Raw genomic sequence first — 26,858 nt, forward strand, 5'->3', positions numbered from 1 at the left:
CTATATTTATATTATTGTTCATAGTTCATGCTTTATAAAATACCAAAAACTGAAAATTGTTGTTTTTTCTACTTTTCAGGTCTCGTAGAACTATAAAAGAGGATCGCAATTATTTAAAAAAAATAAAAAAGATTTGATTAACGTCGTATATTGACAAAATTCGATGTTATTTAACGTCGTATATTGACAAAATTCAACATTAAATAACATCGTATATTGACAAAATCCGACGTCAATTTAACGTCTCTTGATACAACGTCGTTGTCGAATTCGACGTGAAAAACCAAAAATATTCGATGTTATACGTTGTTTTTGTACTAGTGAAGAGTTGGGAGATGAGAAAAAACGGATCTGGTGAGAGTTGGAGGGGGTGGGAATCTGGAAAGAGAGAAAGTGAGACTTGGGAGAGTGCGGGGTGAGGCTGCGGGAATGAAAATGGGTAGGAATTTAGGGTTTCAAAATACAGTAAATAAATACGGTTAAAAGTAAAAAAAGCTACTTTTGTAATTAAAAAATTTTGTAGAGGGTTGGGGAGGTGAAGGAAGCATGGAGTGGTGGTGGAGGGAGCAACACCCCTACCTCACCTAGACTCCCTATTTATACATATTGTAATGGGCTTTTACTTACCATCAGTCTAATTACAGCCCAATCACCTCTTAACATTTGTGTTAATGTTCGCAAAGGCTCTCAATCACATTAAGTGTATGACCAATCAATAACTCAAATGACTAGTTAGATTCTCTTATAAGATGCTGCGACTTAATTTGTCTCATCAATTGTTCTATTGGATCGGTTTGATAACTCTATATTGGGGTTAATCCAACCAATTAAAACCAAAGCAGCTAGGTTCATACTATACATAAGCCCTCCAAGCCTGAGCAATCGAGGATTGGCTGCAATGGGATTAAAGCTTTGAAAATAATTTGGTAGTATTGCTCGATATTGGCTTTTGATCGGATGTATTTGAAAAGTTACCATTGGCTCTGAGAGTTGTGATGCCCCGTGTCACATGCTATCAATTTTGATGTAGGATGTCAAGTGTCAAGTGTTCTCAGTTGTTGGATGTGCCCAAATTTAACAATCTAGATGACGCAATAGTTGGCCTTTAATCTATATAAATAGGAGGCTTCCTAACCCTTCTTTTTCATATTTCTTCCCACGAGGTTTTGCATAGATCGATCAATCTCTGCATTCTTTTTCATATTTCTTCCTGACCGTGAGTGTTTCTTCTTCAAGGGAGTCCTTTGGTTAGGACAATCAAGGGTATGTTGATGATGTCTTGCCTCACGATGTTCATGATCATAACTCTTGGTATAGGTGAGGAAGTGACATGGTGGACCTGGTTGAGAGGTTTCATATTATGGGGGATAACATTGATGATTACGTCGTTAATCTCGGGGATGTGTAAAAGGAAGGATCAAGTATGTTATGGTAGGGGAGATTCGAAGTTAGACCTTTTTTTTGTACACTTGTTTCTTCACTTACTTGTATGAATATCTCATTTAATGATTTCCATATGGGAGTACTACGGGCGTTGAACATTGCTTTGACCCAACTTCACCCAAATGTCTAGGTGACAATTCAGGTGTTCAAATAGCATATAGGCCTTCAATTTAACCTTTACTTTGGCCTTATTTCTTCATCATTTTTGCAGCAAACCTAAAGGTGGGGTGCCTATCTCTGATAAGCGAGTCCTACAATTGGCTTTTCTAACTATTTGTAGCTTCTTAAAAAAGTTTTAAGGAGGGGCACTTCAAGGTGGCGATTAAGGCAGAGGGTCATAAGTATTTCTCTAACAAGAACGATTGATGTGACACCCGGGCATTTACGAGGACGGGGAGTGATCGACGGTGCAAGAAGCATGGTGCAGGGGGCACGGACAAGGAGCGGCTCCTGGCAGGCTTCGAGTGGAAGGGGCACATGGACGAATCGAACATACACCGGAATGAGAGGGATCTGGAGACTGTATAGGTATGGGACTATACAGTTGAAGGATAGCTTAAAGGAATTGATTTGGCTATCCATATCACCAAAATGCATTTACTTTTCGGTAGCTTAACCCATAAGAACTTCATGGTTAAGCGTGCTTAGCCTGGAGTAATTCTGGGATGGGTGACCTTCTGGGAAGTTTTCCCGGAAAGTGTGCGAGTGAGGACAAAGCACACTGGAAAGTCTCGTGGTGATGTGTGAGGGCAGTCAACAGTCCCTGTAAGTTGTCGGGGCGTTACAAATGGTATCAGAGCCTAGCCTCTCCCAGTACGGTCTGGTTCGAGGACGAACCAGACGGAAGCTGGTGGGCATGTGACACCCGGGCANTNACGAGGGCGGGGAGTGATCGNCGGTGCAAGANGCATGGTGCANGGGGCACGGANAAGGAGCGGCTCCTGGTAGGCTTTGAGTGGAAGGGGCACATGGACGAATCGAACATACACCGGAATGAGAGGGATCTGGAGACTGTATAGGTATGAGACTATACAGTTGAAGGATAGCTTAAAGGAATTGATTTGGCTATCCATATCACCAAAATGCATTTACTTTTCGGTAGCTTAACCCATAAGAACTTCATGGTTAAGCGTGCTTAGCCTGGAGTAATTCTGGGATGGGACTCGTGGTGATGTGTGGAGGCAGTCAACAGTCCCTGTAAGTTGTCGGGGCGTTACAATTGACCCAAGTTCCCTCTTAGCATCTTAAATCTATCGCATGGCCACATTCTCTGCACACAAGCTTTTTAACTCTTTCTCATATATGCTTTGAATTTGATATATTCATTTTTGTAGGTTCTTCACCACCTCTCTCAGGTCCAACTGGTCATCTGAAGCTTCTTCTAACACAATGTTGTTCATCATATTCCTTGTGGTCATAATGTAAGTTTATAAATGCTCGTTCAATGAGGGCTAAAATGTTATAATGGATCATATGAATACTAATAACTCACAAGTGATTTGGTTCCTAACTTCCTTCTCTCTCCCATTACTTATTAAATTTGCTTGATGTAGTATTCGCTAATTGTTTGGATGGTACATGCAAAAAGTACTTTAATGCTAAGTTAGAAAGGGTTTTGTCACCCTAGTATTAAATGTAGCAATCAATAATTTTAACTACGTATATATTATTTATACAAAATGTAATGGCCTTTTTACTTGCAACTGATCGAAAACTTAAACGATTGATCATATTCTTTTATAAGATAATGTGACTTCATTTGTCTCATAAATTATTCTATTAGATCGATTTGATAATCTTATATCAAGATTAATCCCATTTATTAACATAAAATTTATTAATTTCATAATATACACTTTGCTTTTCCAATGAGAAGTATACGAAATTTATTCATAAAGTTCATCAGTATACTTTTGATATATGTTTAATTAATATAATGAATGAAAATGAGGCACTTCAGGTCATTATATTTAAAAAAATACAAAAAACAATGATAGTTACATAAAAATAATAATGAACAATTTGTGGTGTTTTATTACCTTTAATATTAAATAATTTATAATTTCAAAATATGATTAAATATAAAAAAATGTAAAATACGTCGTATACTAAAATGAAAAATTGCATATATTGTTATAAATAAAATGAATAAATATTAGAGATTGTACGAGGCACGAACTAGAAAGCTTAATATAAAAAAAAAAAAAAAGTATATTTTTTCTAATTACGTCTTTGTCAGCATTAGGTTTGAATTCAACCATTGGGCTGAGCCCATTGAAAAAGAAAGATTCTCCGAAATAGTTGGTGATTGTTATTTACACCTTCCGGATTTACTAATGTACCTTCCTTTTATTTTATTTTCTAAAATACTCTTTCTCCTTAAAGCATTTTCTATAAGTATTAGAAAAAATGTTTCAGAAAGTAATCTTCAGAAGCAAAAAAATATTTAACACTTAAAAAAAAATATTGCACATAACACCTTTTGAAAGTTAATTTTCAAGAAAAAAAATTGGACACGTCAATTTTTGTTATATATTTATACTTTATAATTGAATTTAATATTTTTCGTAAATCATGCCGATATTATCTTATCTTACTATCTAATTTACTTATCACAAGATCTACAAAAAATTAAAATGATAGTTAATACAAAATTGATATTGCAGTTAAAATAAAATTATAAATAATTTATTGCTCTCAGAAAAAAATATGTTAAAAAACATAAGATTAATATCTACATCAATTAAGTAGTCATCGTGTTATTACATGCACGGTCTTTTTTTTATAAAATCGTGAAAAAATATGATAAAAAGTTAATGATACTTTAATAATATTTTTTTGACAATATTTTAACACAATTTATATGTTATTTTGTATTAGTTCAAAATTATTTTACAATTAATAATAATAATTATAAATATATAAACATGAATCAATCCCAAAATAATATATTAAAATGTTGTAAAAAAAATATTATTAAAAATATTGTTACTCTATCTAAAAAATGAGAAAGAAAGATTTAAATGAAGAAAGTGGAGGAATAAAATATATACTGTTCATGTGATCAAGTGGCAATGCACTGAACTCGAGTGTGTTCTAACCTGAATGCTGTCATTTATATATACAACATAGAAATCTAATAGCTAACAGCCAAAATCAAATAAGATTTTCTTTCAATTTTTTTCACTATATATATCATCATGTCTACGCAACACATTACACACTCCGCATAAAACTACAGCTCATATTCACTTATTCTTCTCCATTCAAGAACGATTTTCGCGTGTTCAAAACACATGCAACCAATCCAAAATTAATTTTATAAAATTAAATTAGATTTAAAATCTATTTCTTTGAATGATATTAAAGTTATTTTTTAAATAATGGTAGATTATTCTTTTGGATAATGATACTTAAAGAATATTTTTTTGATAACATTTGAACATCATCTACGTGTCATTATGTGATTGTTCCATAATAGTGTTTATGATTATTATTATTGATTGTGAAGTAATTTTGAACCAATCACAGAATAATACATAGATAATGTTCAAATATTCTAAAAAAATATGGGTTAAATATGTTTTTAGTCCCTATATTTTAAGACGATTTTGGTTTTAGTCCCTCTTTCAAACTAAGGTATAATTTAGTTCTTCAACTTTAGAAAACTCTGGTTTTAGTCCTTTTACCAATTTTTTTTAACTTTATTTGTTGTTTCAAACACTTTTCATTATAGTATTTGGATTGTTTACACTGTTTGACACATTTTTACTTCAATGTTAACTGAGAAACGCATTTGAAACAATAAATAAAGTTAAAAAAATTTAGTAAAAAAAAACTAAAACCAGAGTTTTCTAGAGTTGAAAGACTAAATTATACTTTAGTTTGAAAGAGGGACTAAAACCAAAATCGTTCCAAATATAAGGATTAGAAACATATTTAACCCATATGGTCTTAATTATCATTATCCCATTCCTTTTAAGGCTGTGTGTGAGATGGTAGACATGGTAGGTTGTTGGTGTTGATGCTTTCCAGTTGTCTTGGCAGAGGAACCACCTAAGTTGAATTAGATAGGTTGTTTTAATAAGAAAGCTGAGGGCATGATGGGCAGCATACTAAAATAAGAATACCGGTTTCCCATAATTGGAAAAGGACACATTTTCTGCATATTTTTTTAAGGTACTGTTATTCTGCTGCTTCTTATTTCAATCTCATGTCATTATCATGCACAATCTTTCACATTTCCTCGTAAAATTACTGCTCTACTTACACAACCGATCAACCTTCTTTAATGCTATCTATCCTAACTAAATCTCTGTCTAATAAGGTCATACAATTCTAATTCTGTTTTATTAACGCCTACAGAAACTATTGTAGAATAAACTAATCCAAATTCACTTTTATTAGTTCCAAATTACTCTTCAATAAAAATATAATTAAATTATAATATATAAATATATATTGTTTACAATAAGTACTCCTAAAAAAATAAATCTTTATAAGTTAAATATATGAAAAAAATTCTTTTAACAATTTTTTGACAACACTAACAGTTTGTGATTGATCCGTTTTAAATACTTTTTTAAATATAAATTCAAATAGACCAATAAAATAATGACACATATCTTATAATAAAAAAGTTATCAAAAAATGTTATCAAAATATCACCATTTTAAATATATATAGCTAGAGATTATAATATAGAAATAAGTTTAAATTTCATTATTGTAAATTTTAGTTAAATTTAAAATTCATTTGATAAAACTGTTGAATTTAGTATATAAATAACATTAATAAATTTGGTATCTTAATAAATTTAAGATAGACTTAAACTATATTAAAAAAATTATTATTGAATACGTCGCTCCTGTATCTATATTTCTGCGCATGGAGCAATTTAACATTCTCAGAAAAAAAGTAGGTGCATCTTAATTCTAGGTATAGGGTTCATGTGCAATCTGCAAAGGAGCATATAAAAATTGGTTCCAGTTATAAGTGTTATGATCTGACTCAAAAATAAATAAATGTTACGTGAAATCTACCAAATACACACACTCCCATACTTATTTCTGTTTTATGGTATTTTTAGATTAAACATGTTTTGAATATTATATCATCGATTAATCATTAATCAAAAGGCAATAGAACTTAAAAACAGTTTTTGTTGTAAGTATGATTGAGTGAAGTAGACTTTTATAGAAGACATATCATACTTAAAATCAAACTTCAACTAAACTCAAAATGCACCATACCAGATCCAATAATTTCATATAATTTATAATTTAAAAATCGAAATTAAATACAATTTAAATATTTATTTTTCGTTACAAAATCATAATAAAAAAAATATATATCGAATGCATGTGACTGATTCTAATAATATAATTTTGAACGAACTTGATATCAGAAAACAGATAGAGATTTATTTATTTTTGAAATTATAAAATATATTAATTTAAAGATTTGTAAAAATATATATTAGTTTTGTGCATCAAATAGATCCGTCCCCGGGTACGGCCTGTTGTTTAATAATGTAACAGCTAACAATTTATTAACATTATCCTCACTTTTTCTTCACACCCTGCCACTGCTATCACACAGTGGAGGGAATTTCTTTGTTTCCCAACAAGCATATGCTATACCCCAACCATGCATAAAACAATATTTACTACTTTAATTTTTTACTCTTTACAAAAAATATATTATTTATTTAATTATACATTTAGCATTTTATGCCTAAATAATAATTTATGACAAAATATATTCATGTATTATGAATTAGCTATTTTATATTATTTTAAATTAAAGAAAGAAACAATACTTATAATACTTTTTCTCAAAACATGACATTTAAATTAATAGTTCTTGAAAAATGAAACACATTTAAATTAATAGTTCTTGAAAAATGAAAAATCACATCCACATGCATTAATCTATATTTCATACAAGCATAGCAACCTATAATAGCTTTAAAAAAAATTTGTTCTTTTCATATGAAAATTGACCAAACACACAATTCCAATATCTATATGCTGCATAATAGCTCCAAAACTTTACATCAGCAATATTTATGGTTTATTTGGAAGAGAGAAAAAGATAAGAAGGAAAGAGTAAAGAAAAAAGAGGATAATTTTCTTTATTTTGATATTTGATTTTGTGAAAATGAAAAAAAGGAATAGATTTAAAATAAAAAAAAAAAAAAGAAGAAGAAATTGATGACGTGAATGGAAAGAAAGAAATCCAAGTTGTAACGAAAGAATGACGTGTGGCGTCTTACCTTATATAGATAGATTGAGAGGGCTGCAAATTGCAGAGCAGACCTGCTGCAAAACAATAATGACAAAACATCTTACGCTATACTCGAATTAAGGTGGCTATTGCAGTTCGCAGAGGACCAAAATCGTGTCCTCTTTTCGAAGGAAGGAGTCACACATGATTCTATGTGACTTCCAAAAACAGCAAAAGTGAGAAAAGAAGAAAAGAACGTGTCTGTCTCGTGAATTTCACCATCGCACGTGAAACCCACATGCACTGCTCATCTCCTTCGGATAATGACCATGTTTGGTGAACTTTACCATCTCCATTAATTAAATACCATAATAATAATATTATCATTGATTATTGAATCTGCAAATGCATTGCACCAGAAAAAAGAAAAAAGATAGAAGGTCCACATGGTGAAGAAGGGTCCAAGTAGATGTTGCTCATTCACCATGTTCATACCCTCTAATGGACCTCAATTACTCACGTTTTTTTCGAACTTTAATTATTCAATTTTGATAAAAAAAATTATAATTTATTTTCCTTAATATATTTAGTCCCAAACTTTAACTTTTTAAATAAATTAATCTAATCATTTTAATTTAATTAAGTTCAGTTTTCTTATGTGTTATTTGAACTATTTAATATAATAAAAATTATGCATTAAATTAAGTTTTTTATATATATTAGTTTTCAGTTCGTAAAAACTTAATAAAAATATTTACTTTTATACTCCTTGATATCAAATTGTAATAATTTATAAAAATAACGTATCAACTTAGAAAACTTTTCCTAATGAATAAATAAAAGATTTAAATCTTTTTTTGTTTCTAAGTTAAGTTATGTTTAGTCCTCATTTTTAAAATTGTCAACTTTTAGTTCTTATGATATGAAAAATATATCAAATGAGTCTTCATGATAACATTTAATGAACAACAAATCACAAGTTTTCATATCTATGTATCTTGTGATTTGTTAACGGAAGGTGTTATGAACAACAAATCACTTAATGAAAAACTTGTAATTTGTTAACGGATATGACTGATTTGATACATTTTTCATATCATAGGGACAAAAGATTGACATTTTTAAAAACGAGAACTAAACTGAACATCAAAACTTAACTTAGGGACAAAAATGATTTAATCCTAAATAAAAAAATATCTATACAAAAGGCATTTCACATGTAAAAAAAATAATAATTGAATTGAATTAAAAAAGAGTATATTTATATCTATTTCTAACCATATTTAAACTTTTTCTTTTCTCTCTCTTTACCAACATTCGACTTAATTTTTTTATTTTATTTTATTTGAAAAGACCAGCAAACATCCAAGAACCCTTGTGGATTATCTCGTTGACCCATAACTAATCCTGTTTTCTCTTAACTCCCACTTTTTGGCGTCTCTTTGTTGTAATTTTCTAGAAATAAATCTCAAATCCTTTTTATAACCTCTTTAGGTGGTCCCTACACGCAATCTAATCAGTGTTTAGATTACTAATTAATGCAATCTATGATATGAAAATAAAGGGACCATTCTACATGAATGAGCCTTTCAATTCTTTAACAAAACTGCCATTAATTAAACCACTTTAACTCTTTCTTATAATTTCAAATCTTTCTTCTTTACAACAAATAAATAAATAAACTCAAAAGAAACATTAAATAAGCAGAAAGATTGCACTTTTTGTCAATTTGGATGGAGTCATTGACTTTGTTAATTAATCTTTTAACCCTCAATTTATTAAGCACAGGGATCTGATTTGAGTATTATTTTTCAAGATTATCTACTTCAAAGAGTGACATTGCCAAAACAGGTTATAATGATATGGATATGATTCTGTTGGTTGCATTATGGATTGCTAAGATAATATATACAAAACCACAAAACATGGAAGATGATACTTTCCTTCTAAGTACACAGAATACAGACACGCAGACAGACAAATACTCCTCCTATCTTAATGTGGTGTCACAACAACATGCCAAATCTACCCATCATTCAATAATATTTTTTGTGTTGCTTATTCTTTATCAAAATCATTTTTTTTTTTATTTTTAATGGATTTTAATCAATAACAATCTAATATACGTTTTTAGTTATTTCATTACAACATAAATTAGACCAAAATTTTTACACTTTTTTTCATTAATTTGGTTTCCAGAGATTGCATTATTATTAAGTATTTTTTAAGAAACAAGAGGAGCGTGTGATCCACTCGCTTAAGAGGTGGGTGACCCTGTGGTTTTGGAAGGGTCCCAGAAACTTAAACCACCACATCTTCTTTGTGACTAAACCATGGTTAGAACTTGGAAACCCCTGAATTTCGCACTCTCTTTATGTTTCTGTCTGTCTCATTTGTGTCACTGCTAGACACGCCTTTCGTCTGCATTGCCTCTCTGCAAATCTTTCGCCGCTTTCTGCGTCCATTTGGGTCTTCTCTTTCTTCGAGCTCAGACACAGTCTCTTATGCCTGAAAGCTTACTTTTTGATACTACCCAGTGGTTGTGCAGATTGGGAATTATTACTCCCACTCAAATAGTAGTGTTGTTGCATTTGGATTAGGAATACCTCTTTGGTATCTATTCTCGAGGAACTAATGCTTTCCAAAAATTTCGTATCTTTTTGGGTGCCCATTTGAGAAGATTTCACTGGCTTTCATCCTGAAATTATTGGGGTTACATGGGTTTCCATGATCTCAGCCGACAATCGGTGTCACTATTGTCGATGGAACTCAACTGGGTGGTTGTATTTGCCAATCTGAATGCTGCTGATTAGGGGGAAAAAAAGAGAACCCAAATAGTTCGAATCTTTTAAAGTTCCTTACTATACTTTGCAAGGTTTGTTCATGATATATACTTATATACATACATTGAATTTGTTTAAGTTTCTTTTTTGACTGATGCTGTTTTATTAATTTAATTATGTATTAAAGTCTTGTTTCTCCCTGATAAGGACTTGAGATATTAAAATAAAATGGTTTTAGTTTTGTAAATTATTGCTGCTGTGATGTAATGTTAGTGTAAGCTTGTTTCTTTTCCTTTTATAATTATGCCATAGTAAGAGTAGGGTGGCTTACGTCATGTTTTTTCTATGTCTTCCAACCTCATTTGGATTCCAAAGGTTTCCCAGTTAATATACTAGAGTATGTTGGAAGCTACATTGGGGGGTCCGAGTGCCTTAATTTTGATTTAAGGCCTTTCTGAGTTTTGGTACTTTGGTTCCGCGGATCGATTGATTCATCATCATCATCATCATCATCATCATGCCTTTGTACGAGTTATACCGTCTGGCCAGAGAAAAGCTTGGTACAGAGAATAACAGCACACGTGCATCTGATCAATGTTCCTCGTAAGTTCCTTAGTATAGGCTGTTGCAAGTTTTTATTTGTGTTTGAATTTGAATTTTATTCTTTTGTTTTTTGTTTTCTTTTTCTTAACCCTGTTTTTTGGTTTGAACTTGGATATGTAGACCTGAGAATGATTTTTTTGAGCTAGTTTGGGAGAATGGTCAGATTTCTAGCCAGGGTCAGTCTAGTAAAGTTAGAAGGAGCCCATCTTGCAGGAGTTTGCCATCTCACTGCCTACCATCTCACAGTCCCAAGGGTAGAGACAAAGATGTAGGATATGGTGCCAACAGGATGGGAAAATTTAGAGATTTAGACTCTGGATTGAATGAAATTTCAATGTCGGTGCCGTCCCGTGAAGTTGATTTCTGTCAAGACGAAGATGTGTTACCTTGGTTTGATTACCCAACAATGGATGATTCCTTGCAACATGACTATGGTTCTGATTTCCTCCCTGCCCCAACTAGCTTTACTCTATCGGATAAAAAAAGTAATAGCAGTATGGCTTTGAGGGATTCTCATAAAACTTCTGAAGAACAAGGAAATGCTTTCGACGATTCTTCAGCTGAGCAGGTTGGAAATGTCGAACCCAAAGCTATCACCAATCAGTTATACCCTCCATCATTGCATCATTGTCAAACATCTTTTGTATCTTCAAGATCCAGAACATCAGATATAACTGAAAATAACAGTACTAGTAATGCAAACCAGGATGCCACTTATGGCGAAATTACCAATTTTCTATCTTCCTCAAGTGATTTTTCTAGCCCAAAAGGGAAGAAGCAAGAGCCACCTCTGCCTGGCAATGGTTCCAGTTCCACCATAATGAATTTCTCCCATTTCGCTAGGCCTGCCGCAAAGGTAAGAGCTAATCTTCAGAACATTGGCTTGAAGTCTGGTTTGTCTTCAGCAAGATCAGACAGTATGGAAATTAAGAATAAAGATGCAGCTGCAACTAGCAGCAATCCTCCTGAATCAGTTGTTGTTGATTCAGGTGGTGAATGTCCGAAGGAACTGACTATACACTGTCAGCAGAATGTGGATCAATCCAAGACTAATTTGAACACTTCACTGTCGAAAGCTGTTGAACAGAGTGCAGTGCTTTCTAAACAGTCGGAGACTGCTTTTAATGAGAGTTCCACTAAGATTGACAAAATTGCAGATCGAGTTCTTGGTGACAGTGGTGTGAAAGGGCAGACAACTGCTGAAAAAAGTATGGAGGCAGCAGTAGCCTCTTCCTCTGTTTGCTCTGGCAATGGTGCTGACAGAGGTTCAGATGAGCCAAATAAAAATGTGAAGCGAAAAAGAAAGGACACCGATGACTCTGAGTGCCACAGTGAAGTGAGTTAAAGTCTTGTATTTACAGTGTTTTATGTATTTAATTGTTTACTTATTAATTCCCCTCCAATAATCAAGAGGACATTTTACATGAAGGATGCTGAAGAAGAATCAGCGGGTGTTAAAAAGGCAGCTGGAGGGCGTGGAGGTACAGGTTCCAAGAGAACCCGTGCAGCTGAAGTGCATAATCTATCTGAAAGGGTTAGCAAGACCTATGCCTATCTGTGTAGCATTAATTATAAAATACATTTTCCCTCGAGTCTCAGTTTATGGTATTTCTGATTATGATTTGTGCTTACAGAGGCGAAGGGACAGAATCAACGAGAAGATGCGTGCGTTGCAAGAACTCATTCCAAATTGCAATAAGGTTGGCTTGGCTTTATCTGTTTTTTCATTTTTTTAGACACCTGAAAAACTTTGTAAGATTATGGAACGAGGAAGATTTATCAAATCATCAGAAGTTACAACCTAATATCCTATAAAACCAACCTGAAGTTAAGCATTTTTGTTTACCGGATTTAAATCCTCAGTTTGAATATGAACTGTAATCTTTTATTAAGTATATTGGTTATAAAAGTCGGAGAAGTTCAATATAGACTACGAAATACTTTGTAACATATTCTTACACACTTGATACTCGATTCCTCATTTACTTTGGTTTTTCTGACTTCGTATCTATTATAATAGGTGGATAAAGCCTCAATGCTAGACGAGGCAATCGAGTATCTTAAAACACTTCAGCTCCAAGTTCAAGTAATGTCTCTAAGCCCTCTGGCTTTGGTTAAAATTTTATGATGATAAATGATATACTTGTGGTGAGAGATTGATTCATATCCTTTGCAGATTATGTCAATGGGAGCTGGTTTATATATGCCTCCAATGATGTTACCTGCAGGAATGCAGCACATGCATGCACCACATATGACTCCATTTTCACCTCTGGGTGTTGGCATGCATATGGGATATGGTATGGGTTATGGGGTGGGAATGCCCGATATGAATGGTGGATCTTCAAGATTCCCTATGATTCAGGTGCCCCAGATGCAAGGAAGTCATATCCCTGTCGCCCAAATGTCTGGACCTACTGCTTTACATGGAATGACCGGATCAAATCTTCCAAGGCTCGGGCTTCCTGGACAAGGTCATCCCATGCCAATGCCGCGAGCTCCCGTGCTGCCGTTTTCTGGAGGACCTGTCATGAACTCATCAGCTCTGGGACTAAATGCCTGTGGATTGTCAGGACTTGTTGAAACCGTGGATTCAGCTTCTGCATCTGGCTTAAAGGATCAAATGCCAAATGTTGGCCCACTAGTTAAGCAAAGCATTGGTGGCGGTGACTCAACAAGTCAGATGCCAACACAGGTATGTTTACGGACAGATTTCTAGGCTTTTATATAAATGCATCTCATGATACAGGTTCAGGACAGAGAATTTACTTCGTTGATTTAATTGTAGCAGTCATGCATGAAAGTATTAGCAATACCATGTAATTGTATTCAGTTATGATTGCAAGTATTATTAAATCCTTCAGAAAGTTCTGCCAAATCTTCTTATGCACTTGCTTCCCTGGACAGAATTAAAAAGTGAAAAGCCTATTGCACTCTATTTCTGCCGTTGTGCATTGTGTTACTAGTCATTCTAGGTCACCTGAAATCACCAAATGAATTGTTCTAGTTATTTGATTGATATTACTTCTAGAAGAAGGTGCACCAGATGTCAATAGATTTTATGGTTTGAATGAACATTTTCAATTTTAGAAACTGAAAGAAACATGTAAAAAGGTAAAGGTTGAAATGAAAAGTAATTATGTGGTCTTCTAGAACAAGTATTAGAGCATCGCTATCCCCATGATTAATTTTCATTTCAATGAAAATATTCTGCTTCCATTCTTTTACTCATCTCTTCATGTTTGTGTTCTCCAATTTTGTTATGCTAGAGTGAAACAGCTGTTGCTGGATTTGAGCAATCTGCTATGGTTCATAACAGCGGTCATACCTCTGGGGCTAATGACAATGGAGCTCTTAATCCTTGTTCCAGCAGATAACGTTATGTCTGGTAAATCTTCTGAGTATCTATCACTATGCGCATACACGAGCACAAAGGCACATACGGACTAACTGTTGAGTTCTTCTTGCAGGTTATGATCCAGAATAATACCGTGCCTGATTGAAATTTTAGAAAACGTGAGTCTTAATCTCCTTGCAGATTACCCCATACAGGATACTTTAGAGTCATTGAGGTTAACCCGATCACAATAACTGCTGACTGAATCCTAATTTCCGGACTTACGAAATTGCACGGATTTTGTAATATCTTAAGAGGTGCAACTCATTTGTACATCCATTTAGCAACCTGTTCAATCAATTGGCATAGAAATTTGATATATTTTTACATATATGTATTCAAGTGTTTGATCATATCTATCATAGCGATTCTTTGGTTTAATGAAATAATAGTTTTTTGCCTTTGGCATCTATTTTCTCACCCTCCATGCCCTGCAAAATTAATGAAAATGGATACCGTAGGAGCTCTAAGATGTAGATTACTGTTCTAGTGCTTCTAAGTATTTCAGCAGTTAGTAAAGATTTATTTTGAAAATTTATATTTGTAGATTGGTTGGTCTACGATCATATTCATTTGTCACCTACCATACCAGTTACCATTGTGGTGGAGAAGCATATATTTTTAACACATCATCATCGTAGTGAAGGAGAAACTGCTTATGATTGCAAAAGCACCTTGAAACAGTTTTGTAATAAACAATCAATGCTAGATCATTGTGAGCTCTTTTAACAAAACGTACAAAAGTGTAAACTTTACACCCAATAAGTTAAAATTGCTTTCCTCGTTTATCAACAGCAAATAAAAACACAATGCAAATTATCCAAAAGAATAATACAGAACAAAACAATCAAATTTTACAGCATTGCCTAAATCACGGCCTAGATCATCTTCTATATACACTACACTCTGCACACCTTTTGGCATTCAAACAAATTCAACTGAAAATTACGATGTATAAAAACCAACTTATATGCTATAATGCTATGCACCACGATAATGAAAAATAAAGCAAATACGTAAATGCTGCAAACTAGTTCACTCAGTTCCATTATTTGACTTTAATGTCGCCCTTGGCCTCCGAGGAAAGGTTCTTGGAGGAAGGAGATTTGCCAGTGATAGCTTTCTTTGCTTTCACCAGGGACTGTTTAACCTTTGATATAATGTTATTTGATTGCTTTTGAGCTGGTTTGGCTGGAGTTTCTTTTGGAAGGTCCTTGGATGTTTTTATTGCGTCACTTTCCTTTGTGACTTGAACCTCAGTTTTCTCAGGCTCCACAGTTTGTTCTTTCTCTAACTTATTGACTCCAGGTTCAACATATTCCTCTTCTTTTTCTTCAAATTTGGATGCCAAGGTTTCTCTAACAGGTTCGCTTACAGCTCTAGAGATTTCTTCTACTTTTGTGTCACCGTTCCCTTCCTTCTTGTCATCAACTACTGCGCTATCATCATCACCTCTTACATTCTCCACCTTCACACTCTCTGCTACTTCAGTTGTTGCTGTCTTTGCCTCATTCTGTTCCTCAACCTTTCTGCTTTCAGCCTCTTCCTCTGTTGAAGATCCAGTGACAGCATTAGGTGCTTCAGGTTCCTTTTTGTCATCATCATTTTCGGCAACGACTACCTTTTCCTCCACATCAGCTGGAACAGAATACTCCCTTTCTTCTTTTAAGCTAGGTTCAGCTCCCTGATCAACTGAGGTTGGCTCTGGACTTTTTATGATGCTAGCCACTTCATTTGGTACCCCTTCAATCACATCAGTAATGCTTGATTCTTTGTTGTTGTCCTCTTCAACAACCTTTTCCGCTACTACAGGAGAAGGTTCCACAGTATTTGCTTGAGGTTCTTCATTCGATGAAACTTGTGCTGCAGTTTCAGTGAAGCTAGTTTCCCCCTCTTTGTCAGTTTTCACAATATTTGCTTGAGGTTCTTTATTGTCATCCTCTTCAGCAACGTTTTCTGCTACTACAGGAGAAGGTTCCACAGTATTTGCTTGGGGTTCTTCATTCGATGAAACTTGTGCTGCATTTTCAGTGTGGCTAGTTTCCTCCTCTTTGTCAGTTTTCACAATATTTGCTTGAGGTTCTTTGTTGTCATCCTCTTCAACAACCTTTTCGGCCACTACAGGAGAAAGATCCACAATATTTGCTTGAGGTTCTGCATTGGATGAAACTTGTGTAACATTTTCAGTGTGGCTAGTTTCCTCATCCTTGTCAGTTTTAACTTCCTTGATCGTGTCATCTGAAGTTCCTTCACTCTTGGAGATCTGAAGCACAACTTCAGCAGAAGGTTCCACAAGATTTGCTAGAGGTTCCTCATGTGATGAGACTTGTGCTTCATTTCCAGTGAGGCCAGTTTCCTCCTCTTTGTCCGTTTTCTCTTCCTTGACCGTGTCATTTGAAGTTCCTTCACTCTTGAAAGTCTCAACCACAACTTCAGTAGAAGGTTCCACAAGATTTGATCGAGGTTCCTCATTTGCTGAAACCTGTGCAGCATTTACAGTGAGGCTAGTTTCCTCCTCTTCATCAGCTTTCTCTTCCTTGATCAGGTCATCTGATGAAGTTCCTTCAGTCTTGGCAGTCTGGATCACAATTTCTTGCTTAGTCTCCACATTCTTACTATCTTTCACAACTTCCTCATCTACTTGTTGTTCTCTTGACTTTTCCTCCATTTCAATCGACTGAGGTTCTGTATTCTCTATCTTTTCAGGAATTGTGTCTGACTCTGAGTTGTCAATCACCTTCTCAGTATTGTCTTGTTGCTCCACCTTTTCAACTTCTGCTTCGAGAACAGCTGTCTTATGCTGCTCTTTTTCCTCCAGTTTTTCTGGTTCAGTTTGACTTTCATCAACTTTAACCTCCACTGGCTCTGCTTTCTCTGTTTCAAAGTTGTTAGTCTCTTTCAACACCTCTGCCTGAAAATCTAGTTCTCTTGTTTTTTCCTCTATGGCATCACTTCTTTCTGCTGATTGTTCAGGAATTGAAGATGTGTCTGGTTTCTCCTCTTCCCTTTGTTCGAATGGCTGGTTCTCTGGTTCTTTCTGGTTTTCATTTACTTTAGTAACCAAAGGTTCTGCATCCACTGTTTCCGTGGGTCCCGTTTCAAAGTTAGTGGTCTCTTCCACTACATCTTCTGAGGGTTCTGTTGCTTTTCCATCTACGGCATCAGCTGCCTGTTCAGGTACTGCAATTGTGCTTGGTTGCTCAGCCTCTTGCAATTCTTTTTCTGCCTCTTGTATTTTTTCTCCCACTTGTGTAGCTACAGGCTCAAGCTTGTCTTCCACTCCGGCACCTGTTTCCAAAACTTGAGCCTCTTTCACCACCTCTCCTTCTGATTCTGTCGGAGGATTAGTCTCATCTGTGTTTATTGTTTTGTCAATAGTTTCAGTTGATGCTTCTGGAATGTCTTCTGTCTTGGGTTGCACTTGTTTCTCCTCATCTGTTTCCACAGGTTCATTTTCTAGTTTCTGTTGTTCTGTGGATGGTACCGCATCTGGCTGGGAATTGGCTGCATCATGAACAGGTTCAATATCACTGATAGTGTGCGAGGCCGGAACCACTTCCTTCTCCTCCTTTAGTTTATCTTGGGTTGCAATAGTTGCTTCAGATGGCAGTGAATATTCGGTGTTTTCTACGGCAATAGCAGGCTCAACCTTGTGATCAACTTCTTCTGTTGAAGCTGGTGTTGAACTTTGTGCATCTTCAACCTTGTGATGGTCCAGAGTATCTTCAGCAGATTGTTCTTCCTCAACTGCAGCAAGCTCTGCCGTCACCTTATCTTCTGTCTTATTTGAAGAGGTGTTCTCAGACTTGTCGTCTCCGTCAGGCTTGACTTCATCTTCATTGGCTAAAGAAGCGATCATTTGTGCAATGCCTTCGTCTTTTTCCTTCTTCACGTATTGCTATATAACAAACAATGAATGTAAGTACAAACAACAAAGTATGAACAAGTAAGAAGGCGTGCCACAGAAATCAAAGCTTTTTCCATCAACATAAACCTTTTAAACAGAAACAGACATGAAAGTATAAGATAACACCATTGCCATGTCTTTGGCTGCTGCTTCTCTTCTGTTTCATATATATTTATAATTTGCAAGTTCGTAAAAAAAATTAAAATACTACAATGAACAGATACCAAACTCAAAGATATAGGCACTACCTTGATTTGAACTAAATGCACATCTACAAAGGACACAACTTTTTCTGACATGCAATGGCAACAATGGCGGTACCTTGATCTGCCATTTCCTTATGGAAAGGTATCTACTTATCTTGCATAACAATCTACTACAGCCAATGATGGAAAAAGTTTTATTTGGTTTTTGTCTTCACCACCTTACTTTCTTTTCTATAAAAGATGTTGGATTCACAATTTTTTATGTACAAAATAACCTTCAACAGTGTCCACATTTATTTAAAGAATACCAGAACTTTAGGCTATCTATATCTATTATCAAAATTTTCTTATTATTTACACTGTGCAACATTAACTTTATTAGTACATGTGAGACATATTACTAAGGAAATATAAATTGTTACCAGAACTATAAATTTAGTTTAGGCAAACAACAACATTAAGTAGAAACATAATTTTTTTAATTATATATTTTTTGGCCTAACTAATTTTCTAGATCCGGCTTTGGTAGATTACAGGTATATTTTCTAGAAAAGATGTTGATCAAATTCATTTCCGTTTTCATTTTTACAAAATTTGAAGGTATGCACCTTCACCAGGCCACTTCAATTTTTTTTTTTTTTAAATACATGAATAATTTTATAGAACACAAAAAATCTTCTTTGAAATCTATTATGCAAATCCTTAATAATCAATTATGATTGGATATGAAAAAAGAGTTTCAAAGGAAAAAAAACTTTTTGACTCTTCTCCATGTTCATGAATGCTCTGATGAAAACAAATCACAAAATTTGCTGACAGTTTAGCAACTGAGTAAAGATATGTAAGGTAGAGTCTGAGAAAGAATCGTAAAAGAACTTAGAATTGAGGACACATGCTACAGAAAGAAGTTGATCATGATGTTATATTTGAAAGTGAGAAAATAAAAATGAACAGACCTGATCAGTAGCAGAAGGATGATCAGATGCAGCAGTGTGAGTAGCCATGATGAGCTTGGAAGTGTTTGGAGAAGTTGAGGTAGAGAAAGAAATAAAGAGAGGAATAATTTGGTTGGCAACAAGTGGTGGAAAAGAAGGAAAACCAGTTGAACTTTAGGAAGAAGAACAACTAGTTTTCCACAGAAAAAAGCAGAAACATAGATGTTTGACAGACTGTATCACATGAGCTGGTAAGGTGGTCTCAATGATTTAGGAGGATTAGGATTAAGGTGGCACTAAAGTTTTCCCATTAAAAACAAAAAAGTATAAAATAAAAAAGTTGATCATATAGCTGTGAGCTGTGGCAAAGTAACTAGCTTTATTGGGGACCAGATCAGTGGCAGCAAACTCATACACTTAACCTCTGAAAATGTTTGGGCCCTCTCCTCAAACCCTTCTGCTTATTAAGATTCCTGTACGTCATTAACCTTAATTAAATTAAATTTCATCAACAAATTATGGAGATCATAAATGAACACGGCCAAAAACTAAGGATCCACTAGCTAATACTAACTTATAATATTATACAACTTGTTTCTTTTAAATTAAACTTCCTTTTTTGTCATTCATAATTGTATACAAACAATGATTAAAAGAAATTATAACGTACAAATATAAACGGTTGTCACCTTGAAATTTGCTAAATAGTTATGTTCACTTGGGTCATGATTATTATTTTGATAACATTCTACCTTGTTTTTATATGAATACCAAAATCAACGGTTAAGGAAAACTGTCATACTAATTCGCTTAAAGATGATGAAACATGTGTTTTGTTCTACGATAGGATGATAAATTTGCTTAAGTTTTCAAACTTGTATTAAGACGTACCACTTGGATGAAAATGATGCTGCCTCATGTCACTTTATTGGTGTTCGCATGTTGTGCATCATAGGGTATACCCCCCTATTCCCCCTCTTTTGCTTCGATTTTTTCTCCATTATTTTCTAATATTATATTGTATCGATCAACTTTATGTAACGATTAAACAATAGAAAAGAAAAAAGTAACACTTTGATAAATTTTATTTACAAAAGGGTTTTATAAAATTAAAAATGAATTTCTTAAGGTGTATATGATTTTGTTTGTTGTGAATTTGAAAAGGAGAATGAGTATTATGAAGTGACAAGTATCATGAGTCATTAGTCATGACAGCTGCCAGAGCTCTGTTTTTAAAGATAGAAGAGTAGTGTGCGAGAGATATGTTGAAAAAATGCAAAGAAGCCCACCTTCTTTAGCTATTGAGCTGGTTCTCCTGCACATGTCCCCCCATCTTTGGAATCTTCCATTTCTGAACTCCTTCACTGTAAGTCAAGGTGGTCCTTCAACACTTAAGCCTCTCATGAAATAATTACAAGAGAGAAAAAAAAAAAATTGCTTACAGAGAACATTATGGGCAAGAACATTCATGCTTGAAAGGTATTGATTAGGTGGAAATTTATATAGAGACCCAACTTGACCATTAATTGTCTCCAAAAGAAAAAACGACTCTTTCCACACAGAAAAGGAAATTAACAATTCGTTTAAGCTAGACAAGATTCATGTTTGGCCTTTCATTTCAGTTTATAATGTTTTTTCGTTTTGATATTTTCGGCATCTAGAAGTCACATTTCACTTGGACCTAATTAACCAAGTTTTTCTTTTTTTTAAAAAAAATGGTTTATGATGATATCTTTCATTCACAAGACTTTGTTATAGTTTAAGGAAAACTTTAAAGTTGCCTAGTTCTTGAAGTATAATAACATGTGTTGGCTTTGATTTTATTATGTGTATCTTTGCTTCTGATCATCACAAGTTTGGTTTTTGTTCGTAAAACTAAAACTTTACACCACCAAATAATTAAACTTTTCTCCTTTTTCAATGGAGAATGCCATTTTCTTTTGGACTTGCTTCTATATATGCCTTGTGTGAATATCCCTCAGAGATTTCAGTTGACAGATATTGGTGGAGCAGAAGTTAAGAAAACGATGTTACAAAAGTAGGTTATTAGGGCAAGGATGAGAGATGAAGCTGTTTGCACAGTAAAGTATTTGACGGGAATGGTGTTGGAGTTTGGTGAAGTGAAGATATGTAACAAAATGGGGTCAGTGTTACTTGTTAAGCTTCATTTGGATCCTCAGCTTTGATAGGCAACTGTAGTAGATCTTGCTTTAATGGCTCATATTTATAAAGATTCTGTATTTAGCTAAATTGAGAAGCTAGTTAATGATTTATCAATGTTGGTGGCAGTGTTAGATTGGTGAGTTTTGGTGCTCTTTCCATGTTAAATCTTATTTTAACATATTTTGGTAGAGTTGAGATTCCTAAAGTATTTAAAATTATTTATTTTATCATTTAGTTACACTATTCTTTCTCTACTTTTTGTTTTAGCTGTGTGAGTAAAAAGTTAGTAGAAGATTTCAAATTAAATAAGTGATTTTGCATAATAATTTTATAATAATTATTAGAGTTTATCATCTACTTTTTTTTTTCATTAAATAAATATTTATAAATATTACAATGAATTTTCTATATATTTGTGTAGAGAGAAGAATGATTCAGATTGGCACAGCATTAGAATTGTGCATGATGTCATGAGCTACAACACCCAACAGGCTGCATTAAATGCATTAAATCATATTCTTACTCCAACTCCAAACACAAACCACATGTTTTCTATTGTCGACCCAACTTCAGATATTATTTGTGTTTTGCCATTTTCATTTCTTTTTTTTCAAAAGTTTTATATGATAGGGAGCTTTGAGTTTGGGTCCATCTGCTTGTTTGTTCACTTCAAATCATATATAAATTGTCAAGATCATGTTACGTAGTTGCTTTTCTTTTCTGACAAGTATACGTAGTTAAAATGTTTCAAATATTATTTTTCTACCGAAAAATGAAAATCTTATCTCAATAACTTATGTTGATTTTTAGTGCAAACTTTTGTAACATAAATTGTTAAAAAAAAATTTAATCATTCTGAAAGTCCCTATTTTCGGTGACTTTTTTCAATTAGGTTCCTTATTTTTTCTTTTTCTTAATTGGGTTCCTATTTTTGAAAAATTGAAGCAATTGGGTCACTGTCGTTAGTTCCGTACTAACACCGTTAAAAAAAAGGGGACACATGTTAGTTCATGATTTTTTTGAATTTTTTAAATATATTTTTAATTATTTTTATTTTTATTTTTTATTTTTTTATTTTTTTTCTTTTAAAAATAAAATTTGTCATGTGTCAAGTTGACATTGTGCCACGTAGCAATGACAGTGTGAGGTGGCACTGACAATGCCACGTGTCACTGTCAAACCACGTGTCATTGCGTTTGTTTTAATTTGGTCCTTGTATTTTTATTTTGTTCCAATTTAGTCCTTGTATTTTTATTTTGTCTCAATTTAGTCCTAATTTTTTTAAAAATTTAAAAAAATTTGTTCTTTCCCAAATAAAACACGGTATGTACATTTTTCAAATTTTTGTCTTTAAATTTGTTTTTGTTGAGCAAATTATTAGTAATGATGTATTTCAAATCGAAATATTTAACTCTAGAAATTTTTTATGAATTGTCGAGGAAGTATTGAGACTATACTTGTGTAGATTACCTTCACAAAAATATTTATTATTGAGATGTTAACTTTTATAAGTTACTCATTCATATTATTTAGGTTAAATGATTTCTTTACTACTATATAAATAAAAATGTGTCATATGTTAGTTTGTAATTTTTTTATTTTTCTCATAAAAAAATTAATTTGTATAAATTTCTTTGTAAGGATTTATATACAAATAAAATTTTGTTTGAACTTGAAGAGAAACAAAAAATTTTAGTTTTTTAAAAAAATAGGACTAAATTAAGACAAAATAAGAGTACAGGGACCAAATTGAGACAAATTAAAAATATAGGGACCAAATTGAGACAAATATAATGACACGTGGTCTGATAGTGACACGTGGCACTATCAGTGCCACCTCACATTATCATTGCCACGTGGCTCAATGTCAACTTGACACGTGACAATTTTTTTAAAATAAAAAAAAATAAAAAATAAAATAAAAATAATTAAAAATATATTTAAAAAATTCAAAAAAATCACGAGTTAACATGTGTCATCCTTTTTAACGGTGTTAGTATGGAACTAACGACACTGACCTAATTGCTTCAATTTTTCAAAAATAGGGACCCAATTGAGAAAAAGAAGAAATGAGGGACCTAATTGAAAAAATCACCGAAAATAGGGACTATTAGAATGATTAAACAAAAAAAAACTACGTCTAAAAAACATTTTTTACACCAATTATTTTATACATATTATAATTTATCAAAAAAATAAAAAGTGATGTGATGTATACTTTATTAAATATATAAAAAGTGATGCGATGTGTAAGGGTCTGAAAAGTTTATGGCCATTGGGTCTTACGATTAGGACAACCAGATCCATAAGTTAAGAGTACTTTAGTCTTAGAGGGAGGCTTTTCAGAAAATCCAAGTTCATTAGACAACTTTCCTTTCTCTCTCTAGAAATCCTTTTTCCCTAAAAGTTTCCCTGCTTTCTCTCTACATTTCTAGCACTTTGAACCGTTCGATTCTTGGTTGGGTGTTGTCAAATCATTCCTGGCGTAAAGAGCTTCGATTTAAACCGAACACTTCTTCATTCCGACCGGTAAGCCTCTCTTCTCTTTCTCTTTTGCTGTTTCTAGAGCTTAGGGCATGTAGCGTCTCTGATTGCATATCACTAGTGAAGTTTCATCTTCATATTTTCTGCCAAGTCAAGCTCTAAAAGTTGCTCTCTACCACCCCCGTTGTGGTTTGTAGGTTTGTCACGTTCTGTTGGGTAAGGCACTGTTAGGGCGTCTCATTAAGTTGCACTATGAGAACCAAAAGGTAAGGGGAGCTAATTGTTTTGTGTGAATTTATTTTATAAAATATATGTATGTTGAATGTTGAACTGGTATGTTCTTGTGAAACTATTCTATGATTTTGAATTGGATGCTATAACTGAGACTGTGAATTTGTTCTAATGATGATGTGCTAGTTATGAGTCTAATTGAATGAGTTATTGGTTGTGATTGATTGTGTTTTTGGAAAGGTCTTGGGTGAGATTTTAATTAGCATTGCTATGGATAGTAATTGGGTGCACATGTACTGTTTTAGGTTACTGTGAGAGGAAGTGAGATATTAGAATTGAGCATCTGAGGTCTAGAACACCATAGGACAGTCTGGATGACTTAGATAGACCATTTGGGAATTGTTGAGAGCACTTTGTTGGTATGATAGAGGAATCTTAAAAACTTGAGTTGACACATCCCTGATCATAGAGCAGCCCTGGTCTGGTCCAGCAAGTTATGACTAGTCATATGTACTGGCGTTTACGGTGAGTGTGATGCATTCAGACATTTGATTCTTCTCCGATGACCAATTGGGTAGTGAGAATGGGGTTGGGGGTCAGGATTCTGTGGTGGCATTGATTAGATAGGCATTTTAACAAATAGGAAACCGTTCATGGTTGTGTGAGGGGGAATGAGAGGTTGATTTTGAACAATTGGGGTGTAGGGTGCTTTTGGTCTGTTGGGGAGTTTAGATAAGCCAATTTAGACTTGTTAGGCACATAACATTAAACTAAAACATGCTAAAACTAGTAGAATAGAAATTGGGTACTTGAGTCATGGAAATTTGGAAATTAAAGATGAATCTAAGTCTAAACAACTTCCGAATCATTGTGTAATTGTTAAAACCCATATAGACCAGCTTAAATAGATCCATATCACGTGTTTGGGGTGTTAGAAGTTAGGTTGGAGGAGTAGAATTGGTTGGAGGGGTGTGAGTTGCATGATTCTGCAGATTTGGCGTTCTGCAGATCATGCAGACCCATTATGCGGATTGTTTCGCATAGTGAGTCGCTCCAGAGGGAGCTCTCTGTCCAGGCTCTTTCGCTATGCGGCTCTGGTGCGCTATGCAAGAGACCCAAAGCTTGACACTTAATCAGACTTAATTCACAAGGCAAGTACGATGCGTCATGCGACTGGTGCTGGCCTGGAACCCTTGCTAGAGTTAATTCACAAGGCAAATTACTATGTGCGCTAGGCAAAACTCTCTAGTTTCGCTTTGCGAATCTTGTGTGCTCTGCGAAATGTCCAGAGTGAGGTTGTCTACTTATCTTTGCTATGCTTTTTGATTAAGTGTTAGTTACTTTGTTTATGGAGCATGTTTTACTGTATATAGCCTTATCTTGGAACTTTAACATGTATGTTGGTTGTGATTCAAAAGTATGTGGATTGAAATATGAGTTCAAGGTGGTTCCTGGTATGGTTCAAAGGTATATGACTTGGGAGAGAATGAAACATGATTTCAAGGTTGATTGTGGTAGTTTCAAAGTACAAAATCTCTCGGTGAGGTTCTTAGTGTTTAGAATGAAAGTAGGAGCTCAGTCTTGGGGTTCTTCCTGATGCTCCAATGGTCCTTCTTATCACATAGAGAGGATTGAACCATGTGAGGAGTAGCAGGAGGTCTTAGTCTTGGAGGCTTCAAGTATGCTCTAGGACGCGGAACAAACTAATCTCGTGATGTGGCAGGATGGGGGAGCCCAAGTATCACAAGCCATCATAGGTGCATGACCCGCCATAGCTCGACTTTCATTCTAAAGTTCGGACGAGTCAGGTATAGTATCAACATGTTAGGATGGATGTTTTATCTTGTTTGATTTAAGTTAACTCTTGTATGCATATCCTGTGACTGTATGCTTTTTTATATAATTAGCTCACCCTTGCTTGCTTGTGTTTTTGTCATGTTTGCGTATGTTTTTCTTTTGCAATGATCATCCACTTGGATGTGAGTAGAGGAAAATGAGGTTCCTTTGGAGACAACTTAGGATGAGGACGACAATGCTACTGCAGTTTAGTCCAGTAGGCTTCACTTTTAACCTATGTTATTTTGAAGAACCTTGGTGTGTTTAAAGTTTTAAGTTTCCTTGTATTTTGGAAGGGAGAAACTCTAGTACTCCGATTTTAAATCCTAGTACTATTTTAAGGATGACTGTAATCCTAATTACTCTTGACTGTTTTCCAATATTATGCATGATGACGTCTTTATTATGTATGTCTTCCTATACAATTTGGGACGTCACATGATGCACTTTTACAATAATTGTAATTATAATATATGTAGTAAATTAACGTTATTTTTGTAAGGTTTAGTAGCCAACTTTGTCCCTAGTTTGGTTGGCAAATCTCAATTTAGTCTTTCTTTAGAAAAGTGTTTGAAATTGGTCATTACTTTTAAACTTTTGAGTCAAAATAGTCCCTTTCGTTAAATAAGTACAAACGATGTT

General features: G+C 34.0%; 2 protein-coding genes across 3 annotated transcripts; one reads left to right on the forward strand and one right to left on the reverse strand.

The window, feature by feature from the left end:
- Window positions 1-9,893: 9,893 nt before the first annotated feature.
- LOC106772189 (transcription factor PIF3) lies at window positions 9,894-14,866 on the forward strand. 2 transcript variants are annotated; one of them, XM_022785119.1, is made up of 9 exons: window positions 9,894-10,546; window positions 10,830-11,057; window positions 11,178-12,393; window positions 12,469-12,591; window positions 12,692-12,757; window positions 13,078-13,143; window positions 13,234-13,752; window positions 14,327-14,447; window positions 14,529-14,866. In XM_022785119.1, the coding sequence occupies exons 2-8, from the start codon at window positions 10,972-10,974 to the stop codon at window positions 14,432-14,434; spliced, it is 2,184 nt and encodes a 727-aa protein (XP_022640840.1). In that variant the 5' UTR covers window positions 9,894-10,546; window positions 10,830-10,971; the 3' UTR covers window positions 14,435-14,447; window positions 14,529-14,866. The 2 variants fall into 2 exon arrangements, with proteins under 2 accessions (XP_022640840.1, XP_014513903.1); XM_014658417.2 differs by having other exon boundaries at window positions 9,899-10,546; window positions 12,487-12,591; window positions 14,327-14,445; window positions 14,528-14,866.
- Window positions 14,867-15,216: 350 nt separating this feature from the next.
- Window positions 15,217-19,828, reverse strand: LOC106772069 (titin). Its single transcript, XM_014658221.2, has 2 exons — window positions 19,524-19,828; window positions 15,217-18,352 (listed from the first exon to the last, which is right to left on the reverse strand). The coding sequence occupies exons 1-2, from the start codon at window positions 19,569-19,571 to the stop codon at window positions 15,503-15,505; spliced, it is 2,898 nt and encodes a 965-aa protein (XP_014513707.1). The 5' UTR covers window positions 19,572-19,828; the 3' UTR covers window positions 15,217-15,502.
- Between the last annotated feature and the right edge of the window lie 7,030 nt (window positions 19,829-26,858).

Source organism: Vigna radiata, chromosome 8 (assembly GCF_000741045.1).
Source record: "Vigna radiata var. radiata cultivar VC1973A chromosome 8, Vradiata_ver6, whole genome shotgun sequence".
Classification (NCBI taxonomy): Eukaryota; Viridiplantae; Streptophyta; class Magnoliopsida; order Fabales; family Fabaceae; genus Vigna; species Vigna radiata.